A 12967-nucleotide genomic window follows, 5' to 3' on the forward strand; every position below is an offset into this window, starting at 1 on the left:
TCACCTACGCCTCGTCCTGGACCACCCTGCTCGGCATGGCCCGCAACACCAACTTTGCGCTCGAGTCGCTCTGCGTCGCGGGACTGGTCGCCGCCTGCTTCGGGTGGAAGCCCAATGTCGCAAGGCCCGTCTTCTGGCTCAGCGCCACCTCGCTCGCGCTCGGTGTCTTTCTGCGACCCGCCTTTGCCTGGTTTGCCTTCACCCCGATTATTTACCTCATGTCGCTGTGGGGCAAGCCTGGCATCCAGCCGCTGAGGTACGTGCGCGCCGCGCTGGAGGGCGCCGCCATCTTCGCCTTTTGGGCCTCGATCTGGGTCTCGGTCGACTCGGTCTTCTTTGGTACTTTCAAGCTGCGCTTTGGCGGCACCGTCATGACCAGCTTTGACATGTTTCTCGACTATTGCACAAAGGGTTTGCCGTTCTCGTACAAGGGGAGCCTAGTGTACACTCCGATCAACGCGTTTCACGAGGTGGCCAACCGCAAGTTTATCTCCTCGCTTGCAATGAACACGTCCCCCGGTCAGATGTTCCTGTCGCTACCAGCCATCCTGGGCCCGCTGTTCATCGTGCTGATGCGCGAGTCGTACGAGGGGCTCAAAGTCGCCATGAAGGAGCTCATGTCCGAGATGAAGCAGGTCGCAAACGCAAAGAAGACCAAGAAGCGAAAGCCGAAGAAGGCGGGCATGACCAAGGAGCTGGAGGAGGAGATCTACACCTACTTCGACACTATCCAGACCACTTTTCTCATGGGGCTCCTCATCGAGGTCATCCAGAACAACGATCGTCTCGGCGTCATCTCGCTCATGTCCCTGATCCCGCCATGCGTCGTGTGCATCGCGGGCACGATCTTCGGCCCGGACTCATCCAGGAACTTCCGCTACGCGCACCTGGTCTTCACCGTCGCCATGGTGTTCTTTTACGGCTTCATGCATCAGTCGGGCATTCCGCGCGTGCTGCTGCGAGGAGGCGCCGGCAGTCTGAGCTTGATTCCGCAAAACGCAGACCTGGTGATGTACAAGGGCATCATCGGACACAGGTCGTTCCTGGGGCCAAACTTTAAGAACATATCGGTGTACGACGGCGGCGACTCGCGGCTCAAGCTGATGACGACGCTGCGAGAGCTGAAGAACCAGGACGGGTACCAGGAGGACCGACTGCTGGTATGCGCGCCGGCGACGACGCAGATGAAGACGGAGGAGTTCGAGGTGGTTGGTATGCTCGCCGGCGGCCACATGAGCATCGCCGAGCTGCCGAACAACATCGACGACGCGGTCAAGAAGAGTGCGCTCATGGCATACAAGTTTGTCGGCGACGAAGACGAAGCGATCATCAGGGACGATGAGGAGGCCGCAGAGGAGGAGGAGAGGGAACGGGAGGAGAAACGGAAACAGAAGCAACGAAAGAAGGAGGGCAAGGAGGAGTTGTAGAGTTGGGAGGGTGTTGGGGGGGTTGGCTTTAATTGTTTAAATAGCAACTCGCATTGATGCAGATACTGTAGTAAAGCACTAGTCGCACTGTCATTACTGTAAGACCGAGACATGCCCAGTTATCATAACGATAAGATGATGGTGGCGACCAATGGGGTTGGCCGGAACGCGCGGATTCGTTGCCGCGGAGATACAACCAATCCCCGCTCTGCCCTGCTGACAGACTTGCCGCAGCAGCTGGGGGGGGAACCAGGCCATCGTCATCCTCACCGGCCCTTGTTCCATCCCCTTCCTCAACCCCAGAACCCTTCTCCACTCCCACCTCCCTTCCCTTCCGCACCCGATTACTCCCTCTTCCCCCTCCTCCTCTTCGCAATGCCGGCCCCCCCTTCCCCCCCTCGCTCCCCCCCTCGCTCCCTCCCTCCCTCCCCCCCCGCCTCCCCCGCCTCCGTCATGCGCGTCATTACCCGCCCCCTCCCCTCCAAGCGCGCGCGCGACTACCCTCTACGCACGAAGCTGCTCGCGTGGGGCTGCCTCACCGCCGTGCAGATCTTCGCCTCCTCCGTCCTCAAGCTCTCCAACTCCTCCGGCCGCTACGCCTACTCGCCGCAGTCCTCGCTGGTCCTCTCCGAGACCATCAAGATCCTCCTTTCCCTCCTCTACCTCGCCCGCTCGCACCCTTCCCTGCCCTCTGCGCACGCCGCCTTCCGCGACGACGTCTCGCCGCGCCTCGTCGCCCACATGGCCGGCCTGGCCCTGCTCTACTGCGCAAACAACGCCCTCATGTTCCTCCTCTTCGCGCGCGCCGACCCGGGCTCCATCACCCTCATCAAGTCCGGCGCCACCATCGCCTCGGCCCTGCTCATGTACGCGTGGCGCCGCTTCACCCTCTCGCCCACGCGCTGGCTCGTCCTCCTCGTCCAGATGTGCGGCCTCGTCGTCGCGCAGCTCGACGCGTGCGCGGGGAAGCCGCACCTCGCCGCGCCCACGTACGCAGTGCTCGTCATCAGCCTGCTCAACTCCAGCGTCGCGAATGTGTGGAACGAGCACGTCGTCAAGCAGTTTGACGGCGCGAGCTTGGCCACCAAGAACGTTCTGCTCTACTCGTTTGGCGCCGCGTTCAATATGGTCGGCTTCCTGCGCAATCGCACCGCGGACGCGCACAGCCCGGCGTTCTTCGAGGGGTACGGGACGGCAGCCGTGCTGGTGGTTGTGAGCAACGCGTGGATGGGCATCGCGATTAATATTGTGTACAAGTACGCCGACGCCGTCGTGAAGAACCTGGCGACGACCACGACGACTGCCGTGCTGCTGGTGATGAGCGCGATGTGGTTCGGGGGGAGGGGCGGCGGGATGGTGTTTGTGGGCGCGTTCGTGGTCATGGCGGGGACGTATTTGTACTTTGCGATTGGACGTATGGAGAAGGAAATGCAGGACGGCAAGGAGCTTCGTCGTGTGGCGCCTTCTTGACCGCAGCGCCGCGTGTGTGTTTTGCTGGTACCAGTGAGACATGTACTTTGTATATAAATAGAGAGCGTCAAGCAAGAGACACAAGGGAAGGGAGCGGAAGAGAGAGGACGTATGCGAATTAGGAGACTTTTTTTTTTAATTCCAACCCTGGTCATCAGCCACGTCCGCCCTGACGTGGCCATTCACTCGACGCCAACATGCACACGTTCCCTTACCTAGAAGGTACGTATATGTACACGGGTAGTGTCTCCACGGATTCCCACTTTTGCGTTATCCGATGCCCCAGGCCTTTCCCCGTGCGACTCCCTCCCCGCCAGCATGCCGTTCCCGCGCGCCGCCGTGCGGTGTGCCGTGTTAGCCGGGCTGCTTCTCGCGCCGGGCATGCTAGTGTGCGGGATGCCGTCGTTGCGGTCTGCGGCCCCGTCGGACGGCGGGGAGCTGTCTCTGCGTGAGTTGCACTCGATCAAGCGTGCGCTGCAGGCGTCTGCGGGCACGGGCGCGGGCGAGTGGGGTCTAGAGTCTGCGCGCGCCGCCGCGGTTGCGGCGGAGGCTGCGCGGCCCGCGTCCGCGCGGTTCCACGGGCAGGACCACTTCGAGGCGCGGCGCGACGCGGCGGGCGTGGAGCGGTGGACGCACGTGGGGCGGCCGGACGAGCTCGCGTACGCGCTGTTCTTCCGGGCGCCGCTGAAGACGAACGGGACGTTCATCGAGACGGGGGCCGGGGACGGGGTGCGCGGCAGCAACACGCTGTTCTTCGAGGAGCAGCTCGGGTGGGGCGGGCTGCTCGTGGAGGGGAGCGTGGAGAACTTTGTGCGGCTGGTACGTGGCGGGCGGCGGAAAAGGGCGGTCAAGCTGTTCGCGGCCGTCTGCGAGCGCGGCGGCGGGAGCGCGGCGTTTGTCGGGGACGGGCTCGCGGCGGGGGCAGTGCGGGACATGACGAGGCGGCACGTGCAGACGTGGGGGAGGCACTTTCGGAGCATGGAGACGTACGACGTGCCGTGCGAGCGCATGGGGACGCTGGCGCGGAGGGCGCGGCTCGGGAAGGTGGTGGACTTGTGGAGCGTGGACGTGGAGGGCGGCGAGTGGCGCGCGCTCACGTCGTTCGACTGGGGCGAGTGGACGGTGCGCGTGGTGGTGATCGAGATGGGCAGCAGCTGCTTCGCGGGCGGGGGAAACCGGTGCGAGAAGTTGCTCAGGGAGAAGGGGTTCTGTCGCGTGGCGAAGAGGGCCGTGAATGAGTTCTGGACGTCGGACGAGGTGTTCAAAAAGGCGTACTGCCGGGCGTGATGGGCGTGATGGACGGTTTTGGGCAACCGTCTGTGTGTGACGGATGAGGTGGTGTAAGGCAGGCGTGTGGGCGTTTGGGTTTGGCTCTGTTCTCTCCGAGTGTCTTTTTTATTTTTCCTCTACCTTCTGGTACCTTTGGGTACAGTACCGGTACCGTAGTATTCTCTTCTCGGTGATGGGCAAATCATCACACGTCCCACGCACTGCTGCTTGACGTTGCATCGCTTTGCATTAAATTTACGGCAACGATACGGGCATCCTCTACAGTATCAAATGGACTGGCGTGTACGTGTGTACACGTGTAGGTGGCATCAAATGACCATGGTACATTTAAATTAAACTTTAGGTGTCGAATTCATGTGTGGGGCCCAACAGGGTTTGTGATCACGCCGGTGTGACGGAGAAGACTCCAGAAGGATGTGACTCCAGAAGGCGTGACTCGAGAAGGAGTGACTCGCGAAAGATGTGACTCCGGGAGATGACTCGAGATGGTGCGGGACTTACCCTTGCGGGACTTACCCTTGCGGGACTTACCCTTGCCTTACGTCATGTACGGAAGGGAGTGTACGGAAGGGAGTGTACGGAAGAAGGCGGTACTGTACACCCCGGCCTCCCGGGCCTCGCCCGGCCTCACGTCACAGGAGCGCTCCCCCGGCGTAATTTACACGGTACTGTACGGTGCGTACCGCCTCCCACGTGGGTCCCTTGGAACGCCGGTGGAACGCCCCCGTATACAGCTCCGCCGCTGAAAGCAACGCTGAAAGCAACCCATTTGCTTTTCAGTCGCTCCACTGTAATCTCCGCTTTGTTTACAGCGAGCAACTCCCCTCTGTCGCACCGACCTGTATACTGCTGTTCCGGACGTCCGCCATCTACCACTCATATTACGCCAAGTAATAGACGCCCCCAATCTCTATTCTCGCTTTCTGATTTTCTCAACAAATTATCTCTACCGCGAGTCTATTCTAAGAGCATCTTAGTGTGGGAAATTATGGTATGACGGTGACGCATACAGGACGAATAAAATGCACCTCAACGCAATTAATGTAATGCACAACAACGGGAGCATTTTAATAATCTCAGATGTCAACATGCAGTGCATCCTCTCCTAAAAATGCTTCGATAGTGCAAAACATTACGTGAGGAGAGGACAAAGCACCTGGCTGAAGTAGTATAAATAAGGGAAGAGTCGAGGCAGACTAGCTGCCAAGACAAGCGAAAAACAAAAACGAAGCCACGACAATAAAAAGCGCGATTCCCCTCATTCGCCCGGTCCTGCCGGTTAACCTTTATTGTTCCCCCCTTTTCTTTTCTTTTTTGCGACACTTAGTGTCTACTGTAGCCTACACTCTGGTCGCTACTTCTTACCACAAACTCTACCGTCACTGTATTGTTACAGTACCCTTGGTACGGTACCCTTTGGTACTGTATGTTGCACCCGCTTTTGCCGCTACGTAGCTTGCCGCTACGTGGCTTGCCACTGCCTACACGTCAGTCAAACCCGTGCATCTCAGCTCTACCGTAATCTCGCTTTACTGTGTGCCGGCAGCATACCCATTCCATGATTCATCAACTCTACCGTGTAATCTCGCTTTACTGTGCCAGGAGCATACCCGTTGTAATCGCACTTTACTGCACCGGTACTGGGAGCATCTCATTTCTGTTGCACCTACTATACACGTATTCAACACTACGTACCGTAGCTGCGTACCCGACCCCGCTACTTCCCGCCGCCGTTACATACCCCAGCCCCCGCCACCCTTTTCCCTTCCTCGCTTGCAACATCTCTCCAACCCGCCCCCTAGCAGTACGGCGCGTCCAGTCTGAACCCGTACACCCCTGCGGGCGCCGTACCAGCCAACGTGCACACGGGCCGCGCCCCGCGCGCCCCGAGCTCCATGAAGTTGGACGCCGTCAGCAGCTGCACCACCGGCACCAGGGGCGTCCACGCGGAGAAGTCAAAGTCGGCCGCGTTCGTCTCGAACCCTGCCGCGGGCATGAACGTCCCGACGCCCCCGATCGGCGTCACGCCCTCCACGGTCGCCGCCGTCCCGTACACCACGTCCCCCTCCGTCACGAGCACGGCCGCGGCCACGACGTTGCGCCTTGTCCCGTTGCGCTCCAAGTTGACCGCGCGCACGATCACATTGTCGCACGCGCCCTCGTACGTGATGCGCGCGAGCTTGTTAAACCCGGGCGTCGCCGCGATCTGCGCCCCGCACGTGAACACTTGCAGCCGGTCGTCCCCGACCGCCTCCACCGTCAGCCGCACCGTGCGCCGGCAGAACCCGCCGCACGAGCACGTGTGCCCGCGCGAGCACTTCATCGCCCCGCCCGGCACGCACGCCGCGTTGGGCATGATGTTGATCGCGGAGGGGGATGGCGCAGGCCGGCAGCGGCAACGGAACCCGCGCCGCTTGCCGACGCTGCAGCGCACAGGGCGGCAGAACCCGTTCCGCCGCCGCCGGCAGATCTTCACCGCCCGCCCGCGACCTACGCACCGGCTCAGGAACAGGTTGCGCGGCGCCCCGTCTTGGCGCACCCCCGCGAGGAACGGCGCAGCCGCGGAGGTGCTACGCGCGAGGCATAGCACGAGCCCGACGAAGAGGAGAGTTAGGAAGGAGGTGTTCATCGTGAGAGTGAAGTTGCGCAGAAGTCGTCGTCGCGTGGAGCGCCGGAAGAGCTGGGCAGTTGTGAGGATGGATGGCGCCGGGATTGAAAGGGGGCCTCCGCCGCGTTTAAATAGTGTCGTCTGTTTGAAGCAGAGTCCTCAGAAATGAACCACACAAGGGTCAGGAATAGGGTGTGATACAGTACAACAACGCTGCGGTCAGGAATGGCTGGGGAATGTTCACAAATCGCAGGTGTGCAGCTTGTTCTCGTAAGGGGAGGTACTCGAATAAGCGGATGCTGTAATCGCGAGCTTACCTTACTTCATACAAACGGCAGGGTGCTTCTGATGTATTTCCACTAACAGTGGCAGAAGAAGCGAATATACAGCGAATATAGAGTACCGTAGACCAATTTACGTGATAGAGGGGAATTGCTTCGTCGAGGAGGGCAATGTGCAAGGTCGCGTAATTTGATCTTCAATTGATGAACACAAGCCGCAAATCGATGCACAGATCTGGCTTGCACTGTATTCCCGCAGCTCTATGTTGCTACAGTATTGTGGTCGTAGAAAGAAGAGGTGTGTAAAGGAACATGGTAATCTCGGGGAATGTAGTCACTGCATGTCTAAACGCCCCACATCGTTGCCAGTACGCATTGTTGTACATTACTGCTTATCATGGATTGGTTTTGAAGTCGAAGTGAGCGTGTGGGTAGAGCAGGGAATGAGAAGATACAGAATTGCCATCAAACCAATCATGGCCCATGCTGCTTGGCCTCGTACAGCCCTAGCACTCGCTTCTCCAACCAAAAGTTTATTTGAAAAGACGGAATGATGCTCGCCTCAGTTCCAGGCACCTACACGTACAATACTGCAGTACGGTACAATACTACCTAGAAACTGGGTGTATACCGCAAAATTGTTGTATACATTCATATTCCAGGTGCGTCTTACATACTACGCAAACTAAGGCCACCCTTATTGTACTCTAATACACACTCTACGCATCAGAAGAGCTGAAGATTATCAAGTTACAGTGCGACAAATGCCAATGAAATCTAGGATTTGCTTCATCTGATCCCGCTTCACAAATTCCTGGCCCCGCCTGGTCTACAGTACAAATCCGGGCCCTGCGGTGCCACCCCCTTTTGGTATGTTTCAGGTTAGCAATTCATGATCATGTAGATCAATTTGATGGCCCTGCAAGATCTGTCGTAAGCTGTTTGCCCTTTTCTCACAAATGGTGACCGGGATCAGTTAACCACGCGCTCCTCAGTTGTCGAGCTGCCCGTACCCTGTACCCTCGAGCAAACATACTGCCACGGTTTCCGTTTTGCACCGCTTGGCAAAGACGGACCCTGAGGCCCTCGAAAACCCTTGCACTCTCCCACACACTGGGTGAGCAAACTACATACAGGTATTCAAAATTGACCTGATCCGGAAAGCGATGTCGCATGGCCTTACCGTGCCAAAATTTTACTCCTACTCTCTGGACTGTATACAGGTGTATGTGTTTCTGTGTCCAACGGTACCTTTCCTATATTGCGCAATACAGTGGGATACACGCAGTAGTGCCACCCGTTGCTACATGCCAGAAGGTGGCACTATTCAGTAGTGGCACTACTAGCGGAGAGTGAAACGGAGGAAATATGGACCCCTATAATGCTTGCGTAGATACGCTTTAGTCATAGATAATCGCCCAGCACTGCTTGCCTCTCTCGTGATCTGCTTCCCTGGGCCCGTGCATTGAGAAATAATTTCTTCGCGCGTCGTAGCATAGAACTTGCTTCCTGTACATTGCACTCATACGCCAATTTCTCCAGCCCCAAAAACATTTCCGTGAGCTTAACAGCAGTAGGTATGGGGCGATAGCGTCGCCTGTCGGAACCACTGTTAGTGCCATCATTGTTTTCTCTGCCCGACCGAGCCAACTTATTTGCAGACCATCCATCGGGTCGGTGACTATTCCTACAATTACATCCGACTCCTTCTCCACTGGGGGCGGGGTGGGGGGGGGGGGAAGTGGATCGGATCTGAACGTCATGAACGCATGAGCTTCGGAACGATGCCTGAAACTAGCTAGAGTTGGACGCCGCTGAAGCGTGATGTGGTATAGCATGGATACATCTCACACGTGGACACGTGGGTATGTTACAATACCACGTGACAAGGGGGGAAGTATAGCACTATATAGAGAGAGGCACTGCTAAACTAGGCACTATTGGGTGACCCCCCCTCCCCCCCTGTACTAGTGTAGTACCGTTCTCGTTGGTTCAATTCTGGACAGTTTCCAGAAATGAAAAATCAACGCTTTTACCAATCAGACAAATATTTTTTGGCCATTCCTGAGCTCGGCAAAGGAGTAAAAGGGGTCAATTCTGGACAAGGAGCTGAGCACTCTTATCCATAGTGAGACAAACCGACCAGTCCTGCACTGTCTACGGATGCATGAGGGAGTTCGGAGAGGGGCAGTAGGCATCAAAGAAGGGAGGGGGGGGCTACTTACTGTGCAGAGGACATGTAACGGGGGGTGCCCTTTCTATAGGACAGGTTTTAAAATAGGACATAATAATAAAACCATCTTTATCAAGTCAGATTGGGATTTTTGCACCGCCAAAAAAAAGCTCTCGTTCTGGTGGGTCTAGAAGCCACAAAAGCCAGTCAATGCGCAGCGGCGGTGGAGATTCCTACTGTCCCTATCTGCTTCTAGCGAAACCACAGCCGAGGGAACGGGCTCGGCGAAATCGGCGGGGAAAGAAGACCCTGTTGAGCTTGTGCCTCTACAGTATTCTAATTTTGTGAAGAAAACCGCACAAACGCGAGTCCGCCACCACAACCGACGGCGCGCAAGCGGAACAAGACGATTGGACAGTCATGGTCCATCTCTTAAAAATTACAATTTTATTTGAGGTTTTCTGACTGCTACGTCACAGATGCAACCAAATTCTTAACTGCCTTCCTCCCCAACGCTTTTCGGCGTTCCAAGACACGCCCCATGTCCATGGACCGACCTCTACCCTTCAACACCGACACCGATACAGTGCAACCTCCGAATAAGAGTGCAGTTCGTATAAGACAACAATATCCATACACAGAGGTTTATCACTAAGGGGGGCGCGATAATCATAGCTCTGTCTAAAAAGAATCGCTCATTCTCATTTGACAGAACTCCTCATACACCCGACGTCTCAATCCACGTTGTGCCTTTTTCCACCCCCGTAGAACCTCCCCAGGGGAGAAGGGAGATGGTCAAGGGGATGAAATGGACTGCTGGTCATGTCTGCAGTCTTCCTACGGAGGCCTCCGCTGGCGGGATCTTGTCAGAACGACTCTCAATTTTGGTTCTCGCCTTCCCGTAGGGTCGTCTTTGGTGTCCTTTTCGGACGATGCGCTTTTGAGACGGATGGGTACTATCATCATCCGCGCATTGTCCGACGTCTTTAAGACTAGTGTCCTCAATTTCTGTTCCGCCCAATGCGTATTCCTCCACCTCTATTGTGCGGCGTTTCTGACGGGCCGTTGAGCGCGGCTTAGATGCCGTTGCTACCTTGCTCTTGCCCCTCCGCTTTGGAGCAAAACCCGGGCATCTTCTCCATCGTCCTGCTACTCTGCTTCATGCAGCCGACTCTCTTGAAGAGCATCTTCGACCTCATCTTCATCGTCATTCTCTTGTCGGAAAGGCAGAGAAGCGGTGAAGCGGCTTCTAGACTCGGATTTGGTTTCATCGGCCCCTCTTTTCATAGAAGGTGTGACGTACGCGGCACGCACAGATGGTGTAACTGTCTTGCTCCGTCTTCCTGGAGGTGCACGGATGTCGCCCGCGAGCGGGGCGGGGCTGAGAAGTGTGGACATAGCGCTACGATGAAGTGAAATAGGCAGAGGAGTACAGTCGGCGTTGTACAGCTCCTGTACACGGACAGCCTGCGCTTGGAGGTCATCTGCCTTCGCTTGTAGCCTTTCCCTCTTTTGCGACTCTGCCAGTTTGTTCTCCTCGGGCTTTGCGAGCTGGGCTTCCAAATCTTAGATGTGTGTTTGCTGTCGTTTGACCAATGCTGCGTCAAGTGAAGCACCTCCTCTGGTAACACTCCTACGGTTTGCATTTCCACTTGTTCTTCTTCTTAGCTCCTCTTCTCTCTCTTCGAGGGCCTTGGCAGCCTCCTCGTGCGCCTCGCCGGTCTCCTTCTTCAGCTTAATTAGGATCTCGTCGTTCACCTTGACTGCAAGCTTCGCTGCGGCCTTAGCATCTAGCATGTTCATCTGCATCTGGATCCTGAAGTCTTTCAACCCCTTCTTCAACTCCTCTCTCTCTCTCTCCACTTCCTTCAATTTTTCGTGCCCCTTTTCCAGGACATTCTTCCCTTTTCTTTGCGTCCAGTTTCCTCTCCTCAACCTCGGCCCCGATGCTCTCCTTCATCCTCATGGCCTCCATCTTTAGCTCCTCGACCCTCGTTCCTAGCGCATCGCCCTTTGCCTGCCCTTCCCTCACGACATTATCCATTCCCCCCTCTCGTTCCTCAGTACCCTTGCACTCAAGCTGAATTCCCTCGCGCGTTTATACCGAGGCGGCACAAACACAGCACTACCTCAGTATCCGATAAAGCAAATCAAGGCGCCTGTCTACTCGCTGTAGCCCTCAAGTCCCAGCCTGTAACCTGTACCGCACTGCCTCTCTAACTAAATGCACATGGGAGGTGATTGCCGCCGATGCCACATTACGTCTAGCGGGTTTTTGGTGGAAAGCGCAAAGTTGCGCAAGGCATCGTGCACTGTTGTGGCAACTATGGTAAAGCTGGGTATACTTTTTGAAAGTCGGTGCCTCGATGGATACACCTCGATGGCGAGTTTATTTCTTGCGACGACGGAGGGTCGACTAAGGGCCAGTCCTAACAAAGGACTTTCCTCTCGTTTTTCCTTTCCCTCGCCCCGTTTTTATTGAGTTCTTCACTAAAATCGGAAGCACATTGCTGTAGTTTTTACTGTAATGCCATCTCATAGTTCCACTCCTCGGAAATGGAACAGAGTCTGGACGGTCTGCAGATCCATGCAGCATGGAAGGTACAGCAACGCCTCCTCGCGCATGCACATGGCCCAGTCTGAGAGGGCTTTTCTTAACTCGGCTGCGCGGCGTGCGTGCGTGCGTGCGTGCGTGCGTGGGGAAGTAACCTTTACAGTCTTTAATCTTGTACAGTGTAGTGTTGAGGGGGTGACGCGGTCAAATTTGCTGAGGCACCCATCCGATTGAGAAATATTTGTAGGGATCGTATGGGTGACGTCTTCAATTTTAATGCTGCATTAATTTTTAAACTTTTGTCAGGCTCCGTGCTTCCTGCGGCTACAGTATCTCCAGATTGGTCAGATGCAGCACACGCTACCGCCGTCGTCCACAATACAGCCGCCCACCCAACCAGATCATACCCGATCGCAAGCCTACCAAAGCAGCTAGAGTTGTTCTTCTCTCACCTGTCTTCAAACATGCCACCTCTTTCTCTGGAGGAGAAAGCTGTCGCACTCGTCGTGGCCGCTGTAGCGCATCATCATCATGCTCGCCGCAAAAGTGTGATTACTCGCACTCGACGTCCACGAAATCGCCCACTAGCAACACGCGAGCGCCCCTTTCAAAACACATTCTCCAAACCCTTCCATCGCGTTACACAACACCTCGACCGCCATGCGTTTCGACGCATGTTTCGCATAGGAAGCAAAATTGTATCTTAGCTGGACCAACTCGGAGATTAGCATCGAGATGTGCAAACGTGGGCTTTAAGCTTGCCGTTTTGCCGCCTTTTTTAAATTTTGAAGATTGGCGTCGGTGCCAATGAGGTGTTGACAAGGTCGAGGCTGGTGATGTGCCAGGCGGCTGCGTGTACGGAGAGGAGTAGTGTAATGGAGCCAGACGTGGTTTAAATTATTCTTCAGGGGCCAATAGGGGTGGAGAGAGGCCTTGGGCACGCATGCACGCACGCCGCGCATGCGAGTTAAGAAAGGCCCTGACTCCCTGTAGCTCGACAAAAGCAAAGCTGGACGACGTGTTGCTATAATGAGGTCCCTCGATGTGCATGACCAAAACTGGGCTGGATTGAGATATGAAACGAAAGATATGGAAGGGATGGAGGGTGCGGGGAGAGACTGTGTCGGTGTCGATGTTAGGAGGATGACGCGGTGGCGGGGACAA

At 56.2% G+C, this 12967-nt stretch overlaps 2 protein-coding genes; both read left to right on the plus strand.

Moving 5' to 3' along the window:
• Positions 1–218: 218 nt before the first annotated feature.
• Positions 219–1523, plus strand: CHC_T00007819001 (hypothetical protein). XM_005711611.1 is given in 2 exon segments: positions 219–1427; positions 1428–1523. The coding sequence occupies 1 exon segment, from the start codon at positions 219–221 to the stop codon at positions 1425–1427; it is 1209 nt and encodes a 402-aa protein (XP_005711668.1). The 3' UTR covers positions 1428–1523.
• Positions 1524–11776: 10253 nt separating this feature from the next.
• Positions 11777–12037, plus strand: CHC_T00007820001 (hypothetical protein). The gene has a single exon (XM_005711612.1). The coding sequence runs from the start codon at positions 11777–11779 to the stop codon at positions 12035–12037; it is 261 nt and encodes an 86-aa protein (XP_005711669.1).
• The last annotated feature ends 930 nt before the right edge of the window (positions 12038–12967 follow it).

Source organism: Chondrus crispus, genomic scaffold (assembly GCF_000350225.1).
Source record: "Chondrus crispus Stackhouse genomic scaffold, scaffold_87, whole genome shotgun sequence".
NCBI lineage: Eukaryota > Rhodophyta > Florideophyceae > Gigartinales > Gigartinaceae > Chondrus > Chondrus crispus.